At 45.9% G+C, this 27,717-nt stretch overlaps 1 protein-coding gene across 1 annotated transcript in view; it reads right to left on the bottom strand.

Annotated features, from left to right (window-relative positions):
* LRRC1 (leucine rich repeat containing 1) overlaps positions 1 to 27,717 on the bottom strand; it is a 579,559-nt gene that overhangs the window by 33,480 nt on the left and 518,362 nt on the right. Inside the window, exons 11-12 of the mRNA XM_085610853.1 lie at positions 23,902 to 24,017; positions 11,895 to 12,067 (exon numbers count right to left, since the gene is read on the bottom strand). Coding sequence (XP_085466979.1) covers positions 11,895 to 12,067; positions 23,902 to 24,017 — 289 coding nt within the window. The remainder of the gene's footprint in view (positions 1 to 11,894; positions 12,068 to 23,901; positions 24,018 to 27,717) is intronic.

Below are 27,717 nucleotides of genomic sequence, written 5' to 3'. Positions count from 1 at the left end.
CCTGGTTGAGAACTCTATTGCTGATACCACCAGACGGACCTACAGACTGGCGTGGGCTGAGTTGGGATCACTTATGCGTTGGCGCAGGGATTCGGCTTTTGGAGATCGCTCGGTAGTGGAGCAGGGAGTGTTGCAGTTTGTATTGCATTGCATTGACAAAGGGCTGACGGCTACGACTATATTAGGGAAACTGGCAGGTTTGTCGTTCTATTGTTTGTTTTTTGGTTTTGAAAGATGGGATTATGAGTAGGGTTCTCAGAGGTTGGGGCAGGGAGAGAAAGGGGGGTAAGGTATTGCGGGAGGCAATCACGTTTGAACTGTTGGTCAGGTTGGTTGAGGTTCTGTCGCTTTGTTATGATACGTTTGAGGTTCGAATTTTTCGTCTGTGCATGATCTGGATGTTTTTTGGGGCTTTTCGGGTCTCCGAGTTGCTGGGCAGGCGGGCAGTGTGTGGTAGACGGTATGAGGAGATCCGGTTAGATGTGGGGCATCTGGGGATTTGTTTGGGACAGTCCAAAACAGATCAGTTGGGGCGGGGTAAGTGGGTTTGTTTGTGTGAGAATGGTGGTGGGGGTGTGTGCCCAGTGGAGGAATGGAGGACGTTTGTGCTTTCCACGCGAGGGGCGAGATCTTTTGTCACATGTCAGGGGTGAGGGTGACTGCGGGGCAGTTGTTGGCGGTGCACCGTATGGCTCTGAGGCGCTTGGGGTTTGGAGCCGGCAGGTTTTGGGACCCACTCGTTCTGTATTGGGGGGGTGACAGCGGCGGCCCGGCTGGGTTGGTCCTGGGACAGGATTAGGCAGATTGGGAGGTGGAAGTCTCGGTGCTGTGAGCGATATGTTCGTAAGTGAGGAGTCTGGGGGCCAGGTGCTAGGCGTTGGGGGAATGGGTGATTAGTTTTAAACTGTGTTTCTAACATATTTTTCTCCCGTAGGTTGCATGGATGGACCGGGGGCCAAGACGGTCACTTTGATCGTGGGGTATTCCTTCGTTCATTGGGCTTCCAAGTATGCAGAGCAACAGGTGTACGGCCGTAAACTGGGACTCAAAGGACAACAGCATGAGGTGCATTGGTAGGCAAAAGGGGGGATGCGATGGGGGGCACTATTGCCCTGGCTCGCGAAGATGGTCCCCCAGAAGGTATGCCTGGATCTGTTGGTCATACATCTGGGAGAGAACGATTTGGTTCGGCTGTCGGGTTTGGCGCTCTTACAGCTGATGCAGAGAGACTTGGAGGTTTTGAAACACAGGCTGTCAGGGACTTGCATTGCCTGGACTGAGTTTGTTCCGAGGAAAGTATGGAGGGGTGCCATCAAACAGGGAGCTGTGGAAAAAGCACGACGGAAGCTCAGAGCGATGCGGGTTTTCTGTGGGGAAAAGGACATTCAGGTTATTGCTCATACTGGACTGCGCCTGGAGGAACCGCAACTGTTTAGGGATGACGGAGTGCATCTTGCGGGACTGGGGATTGCATATTATATGGAGGAGATGAGAGATGTGGTTAACAAGCTTTGGCATGAGGCGATTTGGTATTGCAGGGATGCTTGAATAGGTGAGGGGACGAAAGATGCACGGTCCGAGGCCGGGGGAGGGGGGGGTGGGTGAATAGGTAACCGCCCTACAGGGGGTTACCTGGTTGGCGATACTTTAGAGGGGTGGGGAGTCAATAGCGGGCGCACCCATCCCTCGGGGGGGGGGATGGGTAGGAGGGAGTGAACGATGTGGGGAGCTGGAGGCATGAGTGGAATGCCAGGTGATATCGAGGAGGAGGATGATAGGAGATTTGTGGAAATGGATGAGGAACGGAAGGGTTTTGGAGTGGTAGGAAACGTGAGTTTGGAGTGGGTGAAATGAGTGAAGGGATGAAGTGTTGATGTGGGGGTTTGTTATTGATATTGATGTTGTTGGGTCATTGTTATTGTTGTGCAGCCTGGTCCTAATAAATGGCCTTTTACGCTTTAAACACATCAGCGTGGTCTGTTTATTGCGCGATCACACTTGTGAAAGTGTTGGTACTGAAATATGCAACACCTCTGATATATTAATATAATTTCTTGGGATCTGAACGCTTACATGTAAGCATTTTGGGCCAACGTTTTTAACTAAAGCGTTTATTCCACTGTGCTGCCCGAAAACACTATTAGGCACTTGGTCCGCTCACCCTTCGACGGACATGCGCTAATTGGCTGACAGCACACTTGCCAAGGCCCGATCAGCTGCAAAGTCCAGGCTCCTGTCTCTGAGAAACAGGTTTTTAGAAGTGGGAGTGGAACACAGAGTGAGAAAGGCGGAGATGGAACGGTCTTTCAGTCTGGGCTGAGGGCAAGGCTCGCTGCCACGACGGTGCTTTTGCACTGCTTCTGTCCGTGCTGCTTCTGTTGTGTGGGGGCGGTCGGGTCCGGAAGCGTACTTTACTCCCACCCAGTTAGAAAGGTTTACTCTTCCGTCAACAATGCCGCACTGACTGATGCACATCCAAACAACTTTGCACTGCAATTTCAAAGGCAGTGCGATTTCAAAAGATCAGGAAGGCAGGTTGGGGTGAACGGGGATTCATAAAATTAAAGGGGGTGTCGTGTGCAGGGTGCAAGTTGCCAAAATGCCTGCCTGTCCGGAAGACAAAAAGAAAGTACACTTCACTTACTCTGTCAGCGCCGACCCCATTGATGGTACTGGTGTGACGATTGCCCTGGCACCACAGACAGTCCCGGGCAGCGCCGCCGCTGCAGTCTGGATCAGACACTGACTCCTGAGTCTCCGACCGACTGGACTGCTGGCAGCAGCTGAGGCACTAGTCATCATGCTCAGCACCACCAAGGGACCCCTTTCCCTTTGTGAATGTGGGTGTGAACATTTTTTAAGAGCAGGCAGTGGTTCCACGGACCACTGCCTACTATTAAACAAGCATTTGAAATGCAATAGGTCTCGCATTACTGAAAGTTTGAGCTACTGGCGTTGCAAATAATAATGCAACTCCAATATCTCAAACTTTCAGTAATGCGAGACCTATTGCATTGCATATGCTTGCTTTTCTTTTAATAAACATGTTTTAGACCTTGTGTTATTTGTTCATTTAACCTACTTCAATTGTTGATCTTTGCAGCTGCCAGAAAGTCATCCTACACCCAGATGGGAAGCCTCCGATGCCCTGATCTAGCCACTATATAGTTGAGCAAGTAGAACACTTGAGTCTTATTCACACATCTCCAAAAGATTTGGAACAGGAGTGTGTTAAACAGCATTCATTAAGTCCATAGAATGAAAAAGCCGCACAACACATGCAATTCCTCTCTGTCCTACTTTTTCAGCTTCGGAACAGCTCACGTTATTTAACGCACACACGTTTTTGATCCAGTGGCCATTCTGTTCAAGCAGCCTCCCCGCCAAATGACAGCGATGCTCTCTATGACCATAAAAAGACTGCTAATCAATTTCCACCCATATTGCAAGAAGGAGGAGCAGCAGCTTGAGGGTTAGCAGAGTAACAACAGTGGCCACACATACTACATCACGTCACACGTTCAGACCACAAACACTTAATATGCTAAATATAAAAATCTCAGATTATATCCCTAACCTTTCGACAATCGTGATGAAACTATTCAAGCAATAAATTAAGCCCTGTATATGAGACATCTTGGCGTCTGAATTATCAGGCATAAAAACAGTACACCAACGCATGGGTCGCTAATCATACCCTCAAAGAGATTGGGTCAGTGGCCCAGGAAGAGAAATTAAGTTGAATCAAAGCTAGACGTACCTTTAGCCCAGTTCAGCCACACAAAGTGTCCGCTGGGTAGGATGACATACTCGAACTCCAGTACAGCCAAGAAGGGCGAATGACACTGAAGCAAGATAGCGGTTGGAGTAGCGAAGGGATGAAAACAAAGTGGCTGCACCAGAAGTCATGGCGAAATGCGTTAGCAGGGTCTGCAAACGCTCCTAATGATTCAGAGAAAAGCATTGATGTGTCTCCGAGAGGCGGACGTGGGCTCCAGGTCAGGGGCGGTGTCTTGCTGAGCGCAGTCGCTGGCTATGGAAATAGTATGTAAAATAGAACAAGCGGGCGCTCTGCTAAAACAAGGTGCGGCGCCCGTGGAAATAAAATGTTTGTGCATGGCGGCCCATGAAGTGGGCGGCATGGCAATGAAAAAAACAAAGCAGCTGCACCTGAAGTTGTGGCGCACCGCGTTAGCAGGGTCTGACAATGCTTCTAATGATTCAGAGAAAAGCATTGTTTTGTCTCTTGAGAGGTGGACGTGTGCTCTTGCACGTCACTGGTCAGGGGTGGTGTCTTGCTGAGCGCAGACTCTGGCTATAGAAATAGTATGTAAAATACAAGCGGTGGTGCCTGTGTAAATAAAACGTATGTGTGTGGTGGCGCATGAAGGGGGTGACGGTAATAAAAAAAAAAAACATAAAAGTAGATCCTGTGCTAAATATAAATCACGGCGCCCGTGTACCTTTTATGCGCGTGCAAAGAAAAATGAGAGGGGCGCTGTGCTAAAACATGATGCATGGTGCCCGTGCACATACAAGTTAGAGGCACTCACACAGTAACATTAGCACAAATTTTAAACAAGTAGTTGCCAAAGAAACACAAACTACTTCAGCATAAGGAAACTGTAGTTGGGCGGTGCTCCTAAACTAAAAACGGAAGTGAAGTATCAGGATCACGACCAATAAGGAGCCAGGAAATACAAGCGATGTAGGAGTGAACCAATCAAAGCAGAAGGCGGGCATACACTCTTATAGAGCGATTACAGCAGGTCTTGCGCGCTGCCTAGGTTGGACCTAATGAAAAGGTAGCTTTTCATTTTCCGTTTTTAAATGCATTTAGTTTTCCCTTTAAGGAAAAAGACCAGCATTTCTGTTAAAAAATTGCTTTATTTAAAAAGCAATCGCAGACATGGTGGTCTGCTGACCCCAGCAGGGCACCATCCCTGTGATTACTGGCCATTCTCAATGGGTCGCAAATTGCAACTTGCCTCATTACTATTTATGAGGCACGTCAATTGCGACCCCATTTGGAATCCCAAACAGTGTCTGAGACTGTGGTACATGTCATTTTGCGAGTTCCAAATTGCAAGTCGCAATAAGGAACCTGCAAAATGTTTCCATCGTACAGGTGATACAGGTGACCTCTGATGAGGAGACATGTATACATGCATGTGCATGGTGTACGAGTTACTAACCTTTGGTAATGATGTATCTGGTAGAGACACAGTCTAGGCGCAGATTCCTTAACTTAGAATATCCCCAGGCGTCAGACTGGATCCGGAAATTATTTGCAGCAGCACCTCTGCGCGCCAGGCGACTGCACCGCATGGCTCTGCCCTGACGTCGGCCGAGGACATGTCAGCGAAGCCATAAAAGTCCCATCCGGCGCGCTGACGTCAATTTTCTTCTGAGAAACCTTTCCACGCCACAACGCGGAGCCACCACCAAAAAATGAGTATGAGAACAGTGTGAAAAAACGATGAAAATCAGTGAAACAAAAAGAATGGGATGGTGAGAAACACCACCACAAGGGACAGTAACAAGCACTGTACATTGAAAGCAATTGAAGAGAAAGAACCAAGCCGCGCCCTGAAAAGCATCCCTGCAAACATGAAGGCAATGCCCTCCCCGAGGCAAACGAATATGCCAAGGCAGACAACAGAAAGCCTGCAATCACAAGATTCGATCGTGACAGGCAACAAGACCTGAACCATAGAATTAAAAACGATCCACTAAAGGCCGGCAACACTAGGGACACCTTAACCTGTGCAAGAGAACAATTGGCGAGAGGCCCAGTGAGGGAGACCCCAAGCCAATGGACCCTAGTAGAATCAAAGACAAGAGACCCTAAAACAACGAAAAAAGGGTGGAAGGGAGGGAAGAACGACGCTAGAAGACCCCACAGTGGAAAAACCACAGTCCGGGTGTAGGAATGTAGGAGGAGACATGAATCCTGTGCCCCAACTAGGGCAGGGTGTAGGAATGAAGGATGAGATATGAACCCTCTGCCCCACTACTAGAATGGGAGGAGCAAAACAGGGAAACCAGAAAGAACCCTCCTTCTGAGGAGGAAAGATAAAAGATGTCACCCCGCAGGAAGACAAAGCCACCCAAAGGGAGGTGCGAGCATAAAACTCAACCTGAAAAGGTCCTCGCAGAACGGGGAGGATGGGTGGGCGTTAAGGAATCTGCGGCTAGACTTTCTCTCTACCAGATACAACGTTACCGAAGGTAAGTAACTCGTACATCTGATAGAGACATCTAGCCGCAGATTCCTTAACTTAAAATAGCTACCAAAGCCATACCCCACAGGAGGCGGGTCTGCGACTGAACCCCACCAAGTTCCAAAGGAACCCATTTGTTAACAAGCTCTGCAAGGAGCGACAAACAGTGGGAGGCAAAGGATCACAAGCCGTTGAGGGACGGCATGAAAGCCCTCAGAGTACACAGTGGAGAAAGGGAGCACAGAACCAGAAGGGCAGTGCAGAACGAGAGAGCCCAAAACCACTGGGAAAGAAGGACCCAGAGAGAGGACAAGACGGTATGACCGAGTCCAAGCATACAGGTTGAATATGTTTAACAGTGGAAGAAGCACTGTGGAAACGCACCAACGAGGACAGCAGCAGGAGGGTTCTGATCATGCCCAGGAAGATCCAATCCCACCAGACTTGATAGTGCGTAATCTCCCTTTCCCAAAAGAGACATTGGGAAGGGTGGACATGAAAAACAGAAAATCATGACTACAAAAAGCACATGTGGGCGGCAGAAGTACACAGGGTAGACCGTGTGTACAGCCATAACCACACCACATAAGGAAAGGCACAAAGAAGTTCCGCAAGAATAGTTCAGATGTGAGAGATGCCTCACCAGGAACGTAACTGGGGAAATGGATCCGTGAAGCGAACACACACAGAAGGAAGGACTGCACCTACGAGAAGTCCATGGCAAGCCCATGGACACTGCAGCAAGAGCCTAGTGTGCGTGACCCCCTGGGTGTGTGTAGATGCCAGACAGAACAAACATCAGGATAAGACTCAGCCATAAGGATGAGTGACATACAAGAAACAAGAGTGCACAATAGGTAGCAACAGCCATTTCACAGCAGAACCAGACAGATAAAGTCCAGATCTATAAGCGATACCAGCCACTCGGCAGGGAGGAGCCACAGTCCCACGCGAGGCAAACTGGAAGGGTGACCAGTACAGGAAGAACCTGTACAAAGCGTACATAGTGTAATAGGATTTATATAGAGATGTGCACACAAGCACAAGAGGACAGTGAACGTCCTGAGGAGAGCACCTCTACAGAAAGCAGCAGCAGCAACCCTAATAGAAGTACGCCAAGACTCCTGCTCGAATGGCAGCAGGGGGAAGAGGAAAACCCGTGCAGGGGAAGTATCCAGGAAAACAAGGCACAGGGCAATGTACATGAGAGGTGCAAGTGATTAAAATGCCACCATGCAAGAACACAGTACGAAAAACACTACCCACCACAGAAGAGGAGGGGGGAACCAGGCATTGGAAAGCGTCAGCCCTGCGTAACAGCAGTTACAGTGGGGAACAACCACTGGACGCGCATACAACATAGGAGAATTACGCCGTAGCAACCCTGTGCGCCTTAGTATAGTGACAGGGCACTGACCCAGGCCGTCCACTGGTAGTACATCCACAGCAGCAGAAGTATGCAGAAGGTGGACTGCATGAATGTGAAAAAGACCACAGTCAGATCCGCAGGGCAGCGCCCTTAGAAAAAGACTCCACAGGAGCCGACCAAGCCTTATGTGTAAGTGAGGCAGCTACACAGTAGCTAACAAATACCCCACATAGGGTAAGCCTCAACCCCAGCCAGGGGCATCTCTTGAGCCGGGGCTCATAGACAGAGGATCAACAGAACAGAAGCAGCCGATCAGCTGCAAAAAAAGGGAAGCACAACGGCGACAAGCCGGCCAGACCGGGGTATCACAGCATGAACTCAGGGCTCAGAACAACACTGCACATGGAAGTAACTGACCGTAAAAGGATGTCAAAAACATGAAATTATGACAGGCTAGACAGGAGGCGGTTGACTGCTGAGTCCGTGTGACTGTCAAAAAGGGACACGCCATCAAACGGCAAATCCCGTAAACTCTCCCGGATATTTTCAGGGAAACCACCATCGCGCAGCCAAGCATGGCGACGCAGAGCGACAAACCTGGCCATCGCCCGACCCACAGTGTCGGTAGAATCCATGGCCGATCTAATGGTAAACTGTGCCATGTCCTGGCCATGATGGAGACGAACCAGGTCAGTAGGAGGACCCCTCTGGGAGAGAGGGAAGAAGAACTTCGACAGAGTCCCAAAGGCCAAAAGTAGCCCATGCAAACACGCAAGTGGTGTTCAAAGCACGGATGCCCGAACTAGTGGACGCAAAAATATGGTGACCACAGGTCTCCAACCATCGAGACTCCCTGGTGGGAGGCAGTAACGGAAGAGGAGAGGATGGCTGCGTGGCGAAAGTCACCTGGACAACCCGGCCCGGAGCCCTAGGATGAAGGGACAAGCAGACAGGGTCATCCGGAGCTGGACGATGCCGATGTGCAATGGCCCGATTGACAGGGTCACCGGAGGAGGGCCGTGCCCATGTGTCAAGAAGGGTGTCAAATAATGACCCACCAAAAGGAGGCAAGGGCTCCCCCTCCACCTTATCCTGGTGGAGGATATGCAATAATGCATTGGAAGACAAAGAGACCGAGGGGGGCTGCAAGTGTAAAAGAGTGGCAGCCTCTCGAACAGCCCAAATGCAGCACTAGCCTCTATAGCCATTCTAGGGGGTGATAACAGATCATCCGTAGGGGATGGTTGAAGGCTAACTTGGCCAATGGAAAAGAGAGACGCTGCAGGCGGCTGAACAGGAGGCCACTGGCCAGCGGAGCCAAAAGGCAAGGAGACACCCCTGGGTGTTCTGGGTCCTCCTCAAACAGAGGAACAATTTGGGCCTGCGCCAGCTCCGGCGTCGACCGGCGAGATGTGGAGAGGAAGGAAGTCGGCAAGCCCTGTCCGGGACCGGCGTCGACTCACCCTCCACTGAGATATGTGGAAAGGAAGGATGTCGATAAGGAGTCGATATCCGCGGTGCGGCCATCGCTGTCGTCGGCGCAGGAAGCCGCAAAGGGCTATGAGGAAACATAGCAGATGGGCTCAACGTCTGACTGGGATGCCCGTCCGGGCCGTGTCCCGAAGTCGCACCGACTCCGGAGTCGAGGGACTTGGCCGGCGCCGAGGGCGAACCCGCCGGCAAAGATTCAACCTGAGTCCCTACCTCCACTGTGGAGCCCAAAGGCACGCCAGGGAGAGAAGGTGACCCAAAAATGGATTGCAGAGCCTTAAAATAGGCTACCATTTGGGTCTGAGTTGCCCCATCACCCGGATAGGGTGGGTATAAGGGGGTCGACTCCTGGGGGCCGGCGTCCGGCAAAGACCAGGAGCCGTGAGCCCCGCTGTCACGGTGAAGTGAGGCCGATGACCTCCGTGACTTGTGCTTCCGCTTAACTGCGTGAGGTGAAGGACGTCCGCGAGAACGACTCTGCGACCGGACACGAACAGAAGCCCCAGCCGGAGATGGAGAGCAGCGCAGAGGCGCCGAGCGGGACATCCGGCCGGCCAATAGCTTCATCCGGCGCTCCCGCAGGGACTTCGGCCTCATCTGCTGGCAGGAGTTGCACTCCTCGGAGTCGTGGTGCGCTCCTCAGCACCACATGCAGAAAGCGAGCAGATCGGTCGCCGACATCTGCCGCGCGCACGTCTCACACGTCTTAAAGCCTGAAGGAATCACACTGTTCCCGGACACCTGAAGGCGTTCAGAAGGCCTGGGCAACAGGCCAGACCAGAAGAACTGCTTACTCCTTGATCCGCGTCGGGACGCGGATAAGAAGGAAACTGACGTCAGTGCACCGGGAGGGACTTGTATGGCTTCGCTGACGTCATGTCCACAGACGTCAGGTGCTGCTGCAAAAATGTTCCGGATCCAGTCTGACGCCTGGGGTCAAAGTTAAGGAATCTGCGGCTAGATGTCTCAATCAGATAGTACAGGTATTTCAGAGCAGGGTTATGATATATAGGGAGACTAAATGCACATGCCAGCAGTGTTTTTTTATCCCATATAAAAATTAAAAAAATACATTAATGTTAGATTGCTAGTTTATATATAATCGAGATGTGGTTTGTGGTGTTGTAATGACCACTGCCTATAGGGTGCATCGGAGTTGTCTGATTGAAGGAGGTAATGGATGTGTTAGGGGACTGCATCCTCCTAAATACAGCAATGACAAGTCCTTTTTTCACTGAGGTTTTCTTGAATATGCAAGAATGGGGGAAACATAAGTGTTTTCTAGTAACTGTGGTGTGTTTACTGTAATAATTGAATTTTTATGTCAAGTCAGGGCACCACACCCAAGCCTCCCTACATTTGCCTTAGCCAGTGAAGGTACTTGATTTGAAAGAACATACTGATCAATGGGTTCCCTCATTGCTTAGTCTGGTCGTCATCTAGGAAAATAAAATCGGATTATAATTAAGAAAAAACAATAAAAAAAGAGGCCATAAGTCCAAACTCTTGTCTCTGCAATATACATATATATATTCTGAAGTAAGGCACTGGGGAGAAATGTATGCTGATTGAATAAACTTGCACACATTTTTAATCCCAGCAATTGCACCAAGACGGCTTATTATTTGTAGCACAGTTCCAGTGCTATTGGAGATTGTGCAGCATGCATGGTGAGAAAAATAAGACTGTCCACATTCCCTGAAACTCACTATTTATTTGTTTTGGCAGGGTCTCTGAGCCGGTCCTCTAAACCAGGATGTTCGCATTCGTTCATAAAGGAAGAATATCGTTCACTCATGAAAGAACCCTACTGGTCCTTCAAATACAGAATGCCTTCAGACTCACCAAGGCAAACTTGAGCTTGACTACTGCGTCTTTTGGCACATGGAGACTAAGAGGGCCTCTACCAGTAATCCTCTCTCCATCTTAACTAGAGGAAGCTTTGTGGTAGACTAACCACTCTGACCAGTAATGTCCTTTGAACCCACAAGGATAGAGCGCACTTCGGATTGCAACTGGGGCTTGGTCCAAACAAACCCAAAACGCCTTGCATGTTGTGCTGCACCACAAAATCCAATTAAGTCAGGTCATCGACCCTTCCTCCATGTGGACTAATCCACATATTATTCATTTGGCCATTTATATCATAGTTAAAATCTCCTCAGACCTCTCATCAAGTGACTGACTGACCAAAAGCATTTCTCTAGACTGCCCAACTGAGTCTCTCAATTGACCCTGCACTTAAACTTGAGAAACATTTCCACAGTTTGCTCAACAGAAAACGCATGGTGAGATCTCAGATGGCGGAAGGGACTCCGAAATTAATAACTTCTGTAAACTAAAAATATATATCATGACTTTAGTAATGCAATGAGGAAACGAGGATGCCTTAACTTCAGAATCATGATACATTCCATAAACAACGCACAGACAAACATCTCATAGCGACCTTACTGGCAAAGTCATGTCGGCTCTTACAAACTTCTCAAAGAGATTGATGGATTTTACATGCTCAAATTGTTATACACATTTCTAATAGTCACATTTAACAATGAAAATCATGTAAAAAAACGTTAATGAGCAGTAAATATATGCCATTGTCACTGTTGTCTGAGATTAGCTTTAAATGTATGATTAATTGGCAATCATGACAACCAAGCCATGTTTTATTGAGAGTTACAGACTTGCTTAACACATGCCAAACAAATCAGGAAATGCAGCTCCAGATCCTCTTTTTAATAGGGGCACGAGAGCAACTAATGTTAGAAGTTGTCAAAGAGAACAGGGTATGCATCTTAAAAGGAGATTACCTTGACCATCAGGCTCAGAAGGCATCTGGGGAAGTAAAACACACGTTAACACCTTTTCTCTTGTTTCAGGGTCTGTGTCGGTCTGGAAGGTCAGCAAAGGCTGTGACTGGTTGTCTGATAACCACAGTGCCTTTAGTTTCAATGTAGTCAACGAAAGAGGTAGGTGTAGCAGCCTAATTTAAAAAGATTATCACCAAATTAGCATCTCATAACAGAGAATTAAGCAAAATACTTTTTGTCATTGTAATTAATGTAACCCACTTTCCACAACACATACACACAAAAAAAAAATCACAATATCAATGAACTCCCCTTACCCACAAAATAGAGGCTGTCAAAGTAAATGAACCTATTTCCTGATTCAACAAATCTTCACAGATGGCCACAAATATGTTTCTCTAAAAGATTTAAGAACTATTGATATTGGGGCAAATGCCTCTTTACGCTAACAGGCTTAAGAGGCAAGTAATTAGGGAGTGGAGGTTGAACGTGTTATATTATGATTGAAGTTAGTGGAGGCAGCACAGTTTAGGGGGAAGATTAGATTAAGTGTAGCCAAGGGCGCTCATGTAAAATAGCTACAGAGGAAAATGCCTTGATCGAGGTCGCCTTTACGTGCCAGTGTAATTCATCTAGCAACCTGATCAACAACTTCCTGCTGATGCGTTTGAATTACAGAAACAGGCTGTATGCAGAGCGTTCACTTGTACTGACAAAAATACTTCATCCATTGCAGGTGTTGTATAAAAACTGAAAAGCATACACAAACCTGCAGAATGAAACCAGATAATGGTATTCCACATCACACTGATGGCTGAACACATGATTGGAGGCCTAGGAAGCCCCAATTAAAACGGAGAGAATGGAAGAAGTTTACATCTGAAGAACTTACAAGCTTGTGGAGCAGTAATGATAAGTGGTAATGAAGAAAGTAGAGTTGTTGACACTACATGGGAGTGTCACATGTGTTGCCAATGTCGTCTCAAACTGCAGTGTTTTTTAAGGTTAGTGTGGTGGACTTAGTTAGGCCTTAGAGAATCATTTAAAATGCGTCTGTGAAAAAAAAAATCTTAGGAGGAGTATGGGGACCATTATTGAATGCTACTTAGTTGAGTCAAAGGCTCTTAATTATAAGTGGGCCAGCAATTACCTATAAGCCCAATAACTTCAGTTACCGTACGTAGGAAAATGGGCCTCTCTGAAGGGTCACCTAAAACTTTTTCGGATCTTACTTTTGATGGCTTTAGGACTTAACATACTTTACCATTGCTAGCCAGTGCTAAAGTATCTGTGCTCTCTTTTCTAAACATGGTATAATTGGTTTGCACCTGTTTGGCATATTTAATTTATCTGTAAGACCCTTGTAAATTGGTATATCATATTCACAAGGGCTGGTAAATCAAATGCTACTAGCAGGCCTACAGCACTGATTGTGCCCCCTATACAAGTGCTTTTCAAACCGGACTCAGGCCTGCCATTGTAGTGCCTGTGCGGTCAGTTTACTGCCACTTTGAATTGGCATTTAAAACTACTTGCCAAGGCTGAAACTCCCCTTTTACTACACCAAAATCACACCTAAGGTAGCCCTGAAGCCAGGGCGCTGTGCAAGTAAAAGGTAGGACATGTACTTATGTTTTGCATTTCCTGGTAGCGACAAACAGTTAAATTCATTCTTCACTAGTGTGAGGCCTACTCCTATAATAGGTTAATTGGGTATTCCCTTATACACTTTTAAGTGGCAATTCCTGATCAGAAAAGAGTAGATGCATCATGTTCTATACCTTTGGAATGGTAATGATAAAACCTTTTTAATGGTAACGTTCGATTTAACATTACTAATTTAGAAATGGCACTTGTTAGACCTGGCACCTTGGCGTGGGTCTCCCTTCCATTTTTTTTGCTGTTGCCTCATGTGTTTTTGCTGGTGTCAGATGCTTTGGGCACTGTGCTACTGCTATCCAGTGCCACAGTGCAAGTGCTCCCTATTGTAAATTGAAGTATGGATTAGTGATTCCATGATTGGCTGATTAGTTTTACATGTCCGACCCTAGCACAGTGCACCAGGAGTGTCCAGGGCTGGCAATCCAAATGCTGCTAGTGGGCTTGCAGCACTGGTTGTGCCACCCACAGAAGCAGCCTGTTTAATTGTGTCTAAGGCTTGCCATTGCAGAGCCTGTGTGCAGTCTGGTACTACCATGCTGACTGGGCAAGTGCACCCAATTGCCAGTCCCTAAACCTTCCATTTTCTTCATATCAGACACCCCTATGGTAGGCCCAAGGGCAGGGTGCATTGTAAGTATAAGATAGGACATGCCCTGGTGTGTGTGGCATGTCCTAATAGTGAATTACAGCCATTTTCGGTTTTCACTGTTGCAAGGCTACCTGTTCCCCATAGGCCAGAATGGGCAGCTTGATTATTACATTTTATAATCCTAACTGACTCAGGGAACTGGGTAGAAATTCAAGTTTAGTATGCCTGAACTCAGAATGATAAAATACATCTTTTAGTGAAGTTGGTTTTAACATTCTCTGTTTGAAAATACCACTTTTAGAAAGTATGTATTTTCTTGTCTAACCATCCAAGCCTGCCTCTGCTAGGTTGTGTATTCCTTGTCTAGAGTTTGTGTGACAGGGGATGGGGGATTCCAGGAGACAGGGTGAGTCAGCACAGGGCTGAATAGAGAGATCTGCATGCAGATGGGTGGGAGGAGTTGCACCTGGGACCTGAATAGGGCTGTGCCTTCCCTCCACAATGCTGGCTCCACCTCCTATGGTGCGTCTGATGTCTCTGCCCAGCACTGTGAAAGGAAAGAAGGAGTCATGTAAACCGAGTGCTCCAGGACTGACCAGAACTGGTTTGGACTAGGCAAAGGCCTCTCTGACTTCAGAGAACAAAGAGAAACTGTGTATAAAACGGGGGACCCAGAACTTTAGATCACTTTTGGGAAACAAGAAGAAACCTTTGCTGAGGAGAGGAACCAGAGAGACTATCCCTAAGCTTGAGGGATTGGCCTGCAGTGGTTGCCTGACTGCCAAAGAGAGGAGAGAGGAACTTTGTGTGTACTTTCATCAACTTGTGAAGGATTTCCAAGGGCTTGAGAAAGAGTTTGCCTCCTGCTGAAGTCGCAGGGACAACAGACTTCAACCATCAGCTACCCAAGAGTTCTTTGGAAGTGCCTGCAGTTGTGTTGGGCTTTCTGAGGGACTGCGTGTCGCAAGAAGCTGGAAGCGTGACTCACGAAGAAGAAGTGTGTCGCAGCCGCGGTCTTCGCATCACCGGAGAAGCGTGTCGCCGTCGCGGCTGCAGCGGTTGCATCGCAGAAGCATCTCACATCACCGGAGAAGAGCGTTGCCGCCGCTGACGTCGCATCGCTGAAGAAGGGTGTCGCTGCTGCAGCTGTCGCATCGCATTACCGAAGCGTCTCGCATCACCGGGGAAGTGTGTCGCAGGGCCTGTCGCGGCTCAGAAGAATCGTTGAGTCGCAGCACGACCGTCGGGGGTGCACGCATCATGTCACTTCAAGAAGACAATGCCATCTTTGTTTCATTGCACCGGATCTTCATCGCATCACGGCGTTGCGGGCCGCATCGCCACGGAAGCGCAGTAAGAAACAGACACATCACCGTTCCTGCGTGTAAGGAACCGACGCATCACCTTCCCTTCAACACATTCGTTGTATAGCGTTACGCATCCTAAGGTACATTGAACTCAAAGTGTTGCATCTTAACATCTAAAGAGAACTAAGCTAATTCTGCCATTTTAAGTACAGTATTGTGGATTTTTGTCGTTTGTGGTCTTGTGATAAGTCTATATAAAGAATACTTATTTTTTATATAAAACTTGTGTGGTGTCCATCTGTAGTGTTGTCACTTGATTATTGCATGTGTTCACAAATGCTTTACACACTGCCTCTGAGTTAAGCCTGTCTGTTCGTGCCAAGCTACCAACGGGGTGAGCAGGGGTTATTTTAGGAGTGTACCCCCCTTACCCTGACTAAACGCAAGGGCCCCTATTTGGTCAAAGGTACCTACCTCTGCCAACTAGAGACCCCCCCCAATCTAACAGCAATTTTCAGAAAGTGGGCATTTCTCTACTTTTACTGCTCTGTGTGCCTTGAAGCCTGTTACCAATACACGTCTGGGGTGGGCTACAGCTACACTTTGTGCATTCCCTCTAGACAGCCAGACGCACAGGAAGAGTGGGTATGTTGACTCTGCATTCTGGGCAGGAGGAGGGGGGGGGGGGGGGAGTTGACACTTGCACCTGAATAGGCAGTGTCCTGTTTCCGACACAAAGGACTGATAGTCTGGAGCCACAGCTGTGATGAAAGGGGGGCTTGCTTTGAAGTCACCCCCCACTTCAAAGGCACAACTGGGTAGAAGTACTGGGCCTCTGACCTTACTAAGAGAGTACACTATTGGACCTGTAAAGAACTCTGCCAGGAGTAAAGACTGCTATGCTAGAAGGACTGCCACTATGTTTGACTGCTGCTCTGAAAGAGCTGCTTTTCTGTTTTTCCTCCCTGCTGATCTCTGTCCTGCTGAGGACAAGGACTGGACCCATCTCACTTGAATCCAAATTGCTACAAGGGCTTGCTGGCTTCAACCCTGTTATGACGTCTCAGGGCCATCAAAGGCTTCCTTCAACACTGCAACAGCACCTGGACTCTGCCATCTGTGAGTCCTGCCCTGCCAAGTGATGCCATTCCAGTCCTGGACCCTTGAGAGGTGATTTTCTGCTGTCCAGAACCATCAAAATCTACAAACTGACGCATTGCCCTTCGACACAGGAGCTGATCGATGACAATCCTGCATTGTAAAGGCGTTCCTTGTGAGAGAAGTCTGCCTGAGCTTGCAAACCATCCATAGTGCATTGTCGTGGATTGTGGGTGTGGGAATCTGGAGGTGAAGTTTAAGCATTTTGCGGTTGCGAAAAGGTCCATCTTTGGGAACCCATGTGGAAGTGTGGGTGGAGTTCCCACTCGTTGTCTTGTTGCTGCATCCTGCTGTGGAGGTCTGCAAAATCGTGGTCTGTGCCTGAGAGGTATTCCACTAACAGGTGAATGTTCTGATGTAAAGCCCATCTCCAAATGGTCTGTGATTGACAAGGTAATTGCGGAGACTTTGTTCCTCCCAGCTTTTGTAGATAGTGTATGGCTGTCATATTGTTCGTCCGGACTAGGACAATCTTGTGAATACGGTGAGGTAGGAAAGCTTTCAAAGCTAGGTGAACAGCTTGATGCTCTAGGTAGTTGACGTGGAGACCCCTGTGCTTGGCTTCCCAGGGACGCACACCCTTGAAATGTGCACCCCATCCAGTAAATTGTGGGTCCGTCTTGATAGTGATGTGGGGAACAGGGTCGAGAAAAGGCCGCCCTTTTAAAAGGTTGTTGGTATTCCACCATTGCAGAGAGTGATTAGTTTGGCATTCTATCATTACTAGATCCAATAACTGACTCTGTGACTGAGACCACTGTCGAGCTAAACATTCCTGTAATGAATGGTTGTGTATTCAGGCACAGGGTTTTATGGCAATGCAGGTTGCTATCATCCCTAATAGGCGCATGACTGTCCTCACAGTAAGTTATCGATTTGACTGAAATTGAGGTAGTAATGTCTGAAAATGCTGGACTCTTGCAGAATTGGGATAGGTTAATGCCATTTGTGTGCTTAGAATAGCCCCTAGATATGGCTGTACCTGTAGAGGATGTATGTGTGACTTGGGAACGTTGATGGTAAATCCCAAGCGGTGGAGCAGATCTATTGTAATCTGAGCATGTTGGCGAGTGTTGGCTTTAATAAGCCAATCGCCCAGATATGAAAATCTATGGACTTTTTTCCTGCGTTGATGGGCTGCTACCACCACTAGGCACTTGATTAATACCTGGGGTGCAGTAGTCACCCCAAAGGGGAGCACTTGGAACTGGTAATGTTTGCCACCTAGCATGAACCTGAGGCATTTGCAGTGAGCTAGGTGTATGTGAAAATAGGTGACCTTTAGGTCTAGTGTAGTTATGAAGTCCCCCTGTTGGAGAAGTGGGGTCACGTCTTGCAAGGTGACCATGTGGACGTGTTCTGACAGGATGCAATCATTTAGTGGCCGGAGATCGACGGAGATCGAAGATTGACCGTATATATCTGCTCTTTTAGGGTATTAGGAAGTATAGAGAGTATACCCTGAGCACTGGTATTGAGGAGGGATGGATTTTATAGCTTCTTTGAGAAAAGGAGCCTAGACTTCCTGTTTGAGCAATGCTTGATGCTCCAGTGCTAGCCTGTGAGTGCGAGGTGGAATGCTGGGAGGTGTGGTAGGGAGCTCCAGGCAATAGCCATGTTCGATAATGACTAACACCCACTGGTCTGATGTAATTTCTTGCCATGTGGGTAAAGAATCCTGTAATCAACCCGACAGGCATTAATTATATGACCCGGGTAGGAGAGGGATGTCATTGTTTGGTGGAGGGTGTTAAACACGGGGAGGTACCCTTACCTATACCTTTGGCATTGTTGCACCTGTAGGAACTTCAGTAGTAGCCCTTTGGGGAGGTATTATGGCCCTGTTGACGTTAATAGGAAGAGGAGACATCTAAGGAAGTCACCTTTGAGGTCCCACGATGACCGGGACAGTGACAAGTAGCCGGAGGAGTAGGTGTCTCAAGGGCGCCCATTGCTTTCGCCATCTCCCTATCTTTTTTGATCTTCTCTAATGTGGCTTCTACTTGAGGTACAAAGAGATGTTCCTTGTCAAAAGGGATATTAAATACACTTTGTGGTACTTCTGGTTTAAAACCGGTATATTTAAAGCCATACATGACACCTGAGTAAGATACTGGTATTAATCCCCCTAGCTGCGGTATTAACAGCATCTAATGTATAGCCTACAGAGGTGGTAGATAGGAATTTCCCTCCTGTGACAAGTTTTTGCCCACGTTTCTTAAGCTCTTCCAGGAGATACTGGAGGAGATCCTCCATTTCATCCCAGTGAACGCACTTGCAATGCACTAGAAGACCCTGGGGGTTGGTGATGCGCCAATGATTAGCTGCATGCACTGCAACTCTTTTCCCTGCAGCATCGATACACTTACTCTCCTTATCAGGAGATGGGGTATCCCCAGTAGCCTGAGAGTTGGCATGTTTGCGAGCAGTGGTAGTGACTAGGGAGTCTGGTGGCAACTGATCTCTAATGTACATGAGGCCAGACAGGGAGGGCTTGTATTTTTTTTATCAACTCTGGGCGTTATGACCCTAGCCCCAATATGATTCTTAAATATACCTGCTGTGTGTCGCAGCATGATATTTAACATTGGGAGATATTGTGCAGCCCTGTGTATCGAAGAGGAAATCCTCTTCTAGAACCTCATCATGTAATTCCATGTTGTGGAACGCAGCAGCTCTGGCTATGACCACCTGATAAGAGATGCCATCAGTAGGAGAGGGCGAGCAGGATTTAAGTCTGGATCTATGTCACTGGGGAATCAGCATCATAGGCATCCCAGGGGTCATCTTCTGGTGGAGGTCCAAATGCATCTTGTGCTCCACCATACCCAGCAGTATCTGACTGAGGAGAGCTTTGTCGTGATGTTCAATTGACCTTCCACAGAGTGTGGTGGGGAAGGGGAAGCTGGTGGTGGGGTGGCAGGTGGGAGGCGTAAAGGGCTGGAGGCCGTGTTAACTTTCTTCCTCTGTTTGGGAGGAACTTACATGTCTAAAGCCTCTTGAAAAGTTAGCCTCCTTTTAGGTGGTGATGGAGGCATTTGAGCCACAGCATTTGCAAGGATACGTCTGGTGTGGGGGTGGATCTGCTTTTGTTTCACATCCAGCTGTTCTTAGAGTCTATGTAGTATTGGCTCCAGTGACGTGTAGCACATGGACTCTGAACTTGGGCTTTGAAGATTTTGTATCCAAACTAGATTTCGGCATCAACGCTCCGCTCAGCACCAAGGGGGTGGTCGTTGTATATGGCAGTTGGCTCAGTATCAATGCTCAAGTAGGTGCTGGCTGTCGGCCGGGACGAAGTATTCGATGCCAAAGGCTTTGAACCAGTTGCTCGATGCAGACCATGGCCGGAAGCCAGTGGTAGACTGAGGGTCTTTGATTGTGGATCTACTGGAGTAGAGTGTCTCTTGGAGAGATCTGTACAATGCATGGGGGTGGAAAATACCATACTCACAGGCTGCTGAGCCAGTTCGACATACTCTATTTCCAGATCGACTGAGGTCGAAGTCAGAACTGCCCTCTATGGAAAATGCCTCTTCCATCGCAGCAGGCTGCTGAAGGTGGCTTTCTTCCTCCTCCGTGGGTTCTTCATCAAAGATGTATGGAATGTCGTTGATGGTTATGCGTGACATTTCCAGGCAACACACTCAGCGGTCATGAAGAGTTTTCTTCAAGTGGAAAGATTTGCAGATGTCGCAATTCGCTTACCTGTGTTTGGGTGACAAACACAGGTTATGGACCAAGTGTGGATCGGTGCAGGGATATTTGATGTGGCAACGTGGGCAGTAACAGAAGAGCGTCTGTTCCATCACCAGTCGAGCATTCTTGAAAGACTATGATGAAGTCTGAAGGAAGCCCCGAAAGGTGAGGCCCTGCGAGGGCCGCGGTGGAAGCGAACCGAAGTAGAAGTAACTCAACATGAAGATGAGAAAACGTGATCGAAAACAATACAGATGAAGGCAATGGGCTTTACGAACCGAAAGACGAACCGTGATTGAGCTGACAAAGGAGCGAAGGCAGGCACGTCCTAACAAGACAGCGGGAATAAAATCTAACAATGGAGTCCATGCGCAATATCACAGAGAGGAGGATTGAGACTACCTTGAGACTCGAAAGACTTCTTAGAAGAAAAACAACGTGCACACAACCAGACCCAACACTAGATGGCATGGGTATGCAAAGCATATGTATCTACAGCCACACATGCCTCAAACTAGGTAAACTTCACTGGTGACCTAGATCTAGCCAATCTAGGGAATTTCAAGTCTCCAAGTACATATTTTAGAACAGAACCTGCAGATGCAGAAGGTGAACTACAAAATGCTTTAAGCTGCATTTTTGGAAGCAGTAGAGGCTGAAGAAGGGTCCGGACCGGATCTTCTAGAGGAGTTAACAGAGCAGGGCCTGAAATGCTCCAAAGAGGAGTAGCAGGAAGCTGACACAAGGTGCGTAGCTGTTTTGGTGATAAAATGTATGCCACCACTGGCAAATATCCATGAGTTGATGTTGGATTATGTGATGTCAATCTATGCAACGCTGATCTAATGTGAAGTTGAACTTGGAGTGAAACAATGCAGTGTTGAAAGTCTCAGGGTTGAATGTCTTGAATTGAATGTCTTGGCCCACAGTGTTTTGACATTTGGCACATGCTACCCTGCCTCAATGATGAATGGATAGAAACCAGAGTTGGTTTCATTCTTTAATGCAAGCTGATGTTTTACTCTTGAAGTAGCAGTTTTCTATAGCAAGGAGGAAGCAGACCTCCCAGGCTTCAGACGATGGTGTGGTCAACACTGAAAGTCAAGAATGATGAGCATGACGCAGACTCCTGTGCTTCTTCCTCTCTTTAGATCTCCTATCCTGGAGTCTCTTGGAAGAGGTGGTAGAGATACAGGAGTAGAAACACCTTTTATTGGTCTCTACATTACATCTTTTGTGTTTTTTCTTGCTCTTATGATCCTCCAGGTTTTCTATGAGGTGAATAACTTTTCTGTCCTTAAGGGTTCTATTGAATATATTTTGGAGAAATCACTGTCCTTAGTATAGCGAGAAGGAGGAAGGCACACCACACAATGCAAGAGTGGATCATTAGCCATCTTTTCATCCCACTGGAGGTCACTTTACAAAGAGTCAAAGCATATTTCTCCTTACAAAAACCCACATCAAATTTGGAAAAACAGGTGGAAATTGTTTCTAGATGTGGAAGACATTGAATTAAGTTTTTAAAAATAAGAATCTGGGAGAACAATCTCTCGAAATTAGGTGTTAAGAGTTTCTAACAGCGCTCAGAGATCCTCTTTTAACAGCCAGTAAACCAAATGGATATCAAGTCAACTGCCAGTGCAAGGAAGTTGCTGGCTCTTGAAGGAACAGTGTACTATTTTCAAATTGCTGCTTATCTGGCTGCATACTCCTTCACTTTTCTTCAGCTTTTCTAGGCAACATCTTTAAAAGTTATGTTGCAGTGTTTCTATATTTTGGCTTCAAACTGCTCAAAAACTTCTAGAATGGGAGCCATAGATAGGCTAAAGTATGCCTACCTGGATTTTAGAATGCCAGATGTAGATTTTCAACTATCAAAAGTCAAGTGTTCCAGAATTCCCACACACCGGGCCCTATTATTCTAATGTTTATCACTATCAAAAGGAAAGCCTACGACACAGACGGGGCCTCTTTAGTCTTATACGAGGAAGTTAATGAAGAATGAGCTGCAATAGCACACAGGAGGATAGTGCATATGTCACAATAACCATCATGCTTTCTTCTTAGAGTTATTGGTCTTTATTAAAAAAAATAAAAATCAACAAAACAAAAAGATGAGAGTGCGCATTCATTCCTATTTCAGACTTATCAAATAATTATAGAAAATACTTTGGCCATAGGAAAGTACCACAAAGTTTCCCCAACACCACCTATGGAGTAATTTCCAACTACTTTGACTGTAAATATGGCATTTTTCCCAGATCTTCAAAAATAAATGTTGATAATTCTAGTCGCACCAGGTCATCAGTTTTCTTCAAGCTGAATCTATCATGTTTTGCCCTCAGAAATCACTGTGTGCTTAACTTAGCGAAGGCTGCCTCACTACCGGAATACAAACACACATGATGTTACTATGTTTACAGTGTGTGCAAGTTTCTTCTTTAGATCCATTACTCGTGCTGGGGTCACAAATTTGCAAACGTAAATTAACACCACCACTGCAGGTTCAGAGGTATACAAGCAATTTTCAGATCCACCTCAACACGGAAGACAAAGGAGGGAACTAAACTAATATCGATGAATATGAGCCATGTGGATCGCACAACTAAAGTGTTATCAATATCTAAACCGAATCGATCACTTGGTGAGAGAAAGCTTTCTATATCAGAATGGCATCAAAGCCAAGGAAGTGGTAGACAATCTTGATGGATATGTTCTTTGAAAATTATTTTATCACTACAGCTAGATGTAGTGAGCCATAGCATCTTTTTGGGAGGTTCGAAGATGCAGTTTAATACAAAAAATGTCAAGGTTTTGCGAAGTAAAAAACAAATACAATAGCCACTTCAATATTCATCAAAATAGAAACTTTAGTTACTTCCTTCTACAAAGAAAATTCCATTTAAAAGGTGTTCTCTTCAAAAACAAGACATGCAGCATGAGAAAAACATTGCTGTGTAACATCAGTGCTGTTTGTTTTAAGAGTTTCATGGAAAACACCAATTTAAATATAACATTATATGTAACCTTATCAGCTAAAGTACAAAAAGGACTCTTCCTAACCATAGCCTCTTATCTGGTAGCAAAAAACACAAAACGATGAAAACGTGCTGGATGCAAAGTTTAAAGACAGCATTTTACATTACATTTCTAAGGAACTAAGGTAATAGCTAGGGTAACCTTTGATGCAAAGTATTCCACGTCCCTTATAATATTATACCTTCTAAATGGTTCCATTTACACCATTAACTACACGGTTGTTCCCAGCTCATTCCCACATTGGATAGGGATTTATTCCTGCCCGTCAAAGGAGTAAATCTCTGACCATTTCCACGGAATCCGTGTCCAAAAGTGCCCACTCCCTTTCCCGGGTGTACGATTTACTCATGTGCCATATTAAAGAATAGTGGAACAGTATTGCGCATAAATACAATGATTTAGGAATTGAAGTTAACATTTTCTGAATTCCTTGTACAGGTAGCATTTGTTATGCTTAAATAAGCAAACTGCTTAGTGAATTGGGGCCATACTGCTTAAAGTAAACAAAACATGTGACAATCAATAAGAGTAGATGTTAAATAAACCTCACCTGTTTCCAGCAACATCTAGCACATGAAGTTCAGTAGCAGCTGAAATTTCAGGAGGAATTCTAGTTAAACGGTTGTCACGCATACAAAGAACGTTAAGACTACAGCAGCCGCCAATCTACAAAACAGAAGGAAACATGCCATTTGAATTATTACACAACTCAAATTCAGATTATGCAAATTTCTACTTCGCCTACGATACTGATTTGATCCATGCTTGCTCTAAAATGCTGCTTTTAGCCAACAGCAAGACGGCACGACGTTTGGTTATATATATAACCAATAGATACAACAAACCATCTCCTGCAATGGAATGAAGATGGATTTTTTTTTCTTAATTCAAGCAAGAATTAGAGCATGGAGAAGACTAGTGCAAGGGAAAGGAAAATTAAAATATTTATCGCACAACAGACTACACTGGACTATCTTTCCTCTAAATGGGAAAATGCTCCAACATTGCTGCACTTCGTAGGCGTTCAGTTCAATTGAAAACCTCATTGCTTGTGCTGCTTAGATAAGAACCTAGATATAGCAGCATAGTTTTCCGTACGTCGAAAATAACAATAGTTAACTAAAGTTAAAAAAAAAATAACTCAAATTTGCCAAATGCATTAACATTTATACTTTAAATAAAAGACAAACTACATGAACAACAGATCGTATTTTCATATTAAAAAAATTCAAAATACAAACAGATGATACACTTAGCTGACACAAAGACATTGGTCATTTAATACCCTGCTTCCAGGGCTGCTTTATTATTTTTATTTCTCCAAAAATTAAATTCAGATAACCACTAGGTTAACTGGTACCCCTTTTCTACAAATAAAGTATCTGTGATATTCTAGGATGGGTGTAAAGTAGAGAACCAGCATCTGCAAAACAACTGCACAAAGTTCCAGGCCATAGTGAGGAAATTAACTAAAGGGGTTGAACTACCCTGGGTGCCCTGATGTTGAGCCTAAGCGTGTGGGAAATTAAACAGTGGCGGTTTCTTTGTGAGGACGAGGGGGCATCTCCCCCTGCCTGCTGTAGAGGAGCTAAACGTGAAAAATAAAATGGCAATGAAATCATTTCATTGCCATTTTATTTTTCACGTTTAGCACGCAGTAGCCTCCAGCCAGGATAAAAGGGGGTGTGTCCTTCTCAGCTGCCGATTGGCAGCATAGCGAACCAGGGGAGCAAGATGGACTCTTCCAAAGTACGCATGTCTCTTGAGCGGGCCAAAGTGACATGCCCACTTACCAGCTCTCTTGAGCCGGCCAAAGTGACAAGCGCACTTTGCTGCTCTCCACTCAGTTGTCTTACACAACTGGGTGTAGCCCAAGCACAGGGCTAAAGGGCTTGAAGGAGTGTCCAGCCAAGACGCTGCATCCAATCGGGGCGCTACTCTGACGCTGGTGAGAGCAGCACCAGAATTGGTGAGGTGAGAATAAATATGAGAGGCTATATGCAATTCAAAAGGCAGTGGCAAAAATCTAATAGTAAGCAATCTTAAGATATCTAGACACAACATTAACCAGCTGACCGCAACCTGCAACGATTTACATTCACACCTGTCTCAATGCCATTTGTATATTCAAGACAAACACGCCATGCTCCTCTATCCTGAAGAAAGAGCCAAAGACTTGAGAGTTTGCGGTCAGATCCAGGTTTCCACATGTATCCTCCTTGCATTCAATCAGGTGAGTGGAGTAGAAGGGTACTGCAGATCAATAAATATCATTATACAATTCTCGCAAGCTTCCAAATTTTGAACGCACACCTCTGCCTCAAAAATCAATATGCATTCCTTAGCGGAAGTAAAAGCCGCACAAGAAGAGGCATCAGAGGTGAAAATGAAAAATAAAGGAATTTATCGAAAGAAGACTTGTCCATGTTCTCGCAATTTACATTAAGCCTTCTGCACCAGAGGCAGCTCAGGCTCAGCCTGTGGCTTCTAGAACGAGAACTACAATTGCCCAGCAGGACAAAGTGACCTTGTTGACAATTCAGGAAAAGATGGCAAGATCTCCACAAAGCTTTTCTCCCTTGAAACTATGGAGGACTTTCAGTCGTGGACTCAGAAGAAGAACTGGGAAAGACCAAGTGAAAGAATAGTTAAAAACCCAAAACAAATTTAACTGCCACCAGGAGTTAAACTGCAAGAGCAAATCTGTTAAAGACCTAGAAAAAACCCAGTAGCACCCACTGAAAAGTTCCCATTCAGCTGACATTCAAAGTTCCCAAAGCGCATTGACGGGAGAATTTAATACGAGGAGAGAGAAGTTTGAGATTCAGCACAAGATTCACCAGAGGCTTTTTCACTGCTACAGTCAAAGATAAAAACCCTTTTAAACCCAGCTGGTGCAGGAGAAACAGGAAGTAATTATCATCAAAGTTTGGAAACCTGCAAGGAGTGAACCCAGAAACACATTTAGAAATAACGCTTGAAGTGACTGCCCTCCAAGCTGTGCCAAGGTGTGATCAGACAATAAGGCATTTTAGAATTCACCAGCCAAAAATAAGATGGTAGTAGACTGGTTGGGTTGTATTATTGTATGCTGCAGAAAGAACAACAATTTACAGTTACTGGTGCTAAATAAAATGACAAAACAGCAATCAAGTCTCAATATTATCTTGGCTAAAGCGCACAATCAACAGAATGTTGCTCTTTAGCAATGTTCACCATTTGAAATCATCAGAGAACTAGCGAGACCGAATGCAGGTGAGGTGTTCAAGCAATCAACTTCTAGTCAAATTGGATTCAATGTTTGCTACAGCATTTTTAACTTCCATTTCCTAGCTGTATCTGTGTACTGCTACAACATGGTGTATGGTACCACAGATATAGTTGTGTGGGAATGTGGATTGTTTTTGGCAGCATTCAAGCTTTCACCTTTTGTCTAACCCCGTTGTCTGGTATCAGAGCTCTGCCAACTATTACATAGTTCCCTTGGAATTCATTTTAAGCCTGTGGCACATAATTGAGATTTTTGATAGATGAATGGAAAATTGTGGGGAGTTTCTGGTGGGTCTTGTAACCTTGTTTTACTTAGAAAAGGTTGGTAGGATTTGTTGCATTTTAAGTTAGTGAACTTGTGCAACAAGGGGCTCTCTGTTCTTTATATGTTAAATTTTTTCTTTTATCATCCAAAAAGGGAGGCATAATGGCCATGAATAAGTCATACAAAAAGGAGATGGTGCTGTGCTACAAAACTGCACCAAAACAAGTCTCAAAGTAGGACGCCCACAAAATATTCTCAGTTGGGTTCATAAAACAAAATTGAACAAGTCCAAAGAGAGCAAAATCAAAGTCTGAAGCTTAGGAACTTTAATGAGAATTTAATACCACTATTCCTCAGGAATGCCCTTTCTTCCGTAAGTGACTGTCCCAAATTAACTAGTCCCGCTGACAACTAAATCTGTGTATTTAAGAACAGTCTGCAATCTGTGGTTCTGATCCCAAGTATGAGTTGCCTACAGACATCAATTTATCACAATCTCACAAATTTCATAATACATGTGCATGGATTACCTTTTGCCACAGGGTCTAGAAGTTCTACATAATAAACCATCCCAGTCCATCACATGTATCATGAATCTGCCATAATTGAAAACAAATTTGAGGCATGCCATTAAACTTTGAAGTTGCAAATGAGCAGGTAGTGTGCTTTATCTTGAAGGTTTGGGAAATATCATGCCAGAATTGAACATAACTTTTTTTTTTTTTTTTTTTAACTTTACAAGCCAAGCTAGGAGAGAGAGACGCTCCAATCCCAAAGAGGATACACAAGGAGATGTGTAGTGGGCAAAGATAAACACTAAAGAGGCAACAA

The sequence above is a fragment of the Triturus cristatus genome, chromosome 6, assembly GCF_964204655.1.
Source record: "Triturus cristatus chromosome 6, aTriCri1.1, whole genome shotgun sequence".
NCBI lineage: Eukaryota > Metazoa > Chordata > Amphibia > Caudata > Salamandridae > Triturus > Triturus cristatus.
Note: the sequence above shows the minus strand (reverse complement) of the source record. Positions and strands in the feature narration are given on the sequence as shown.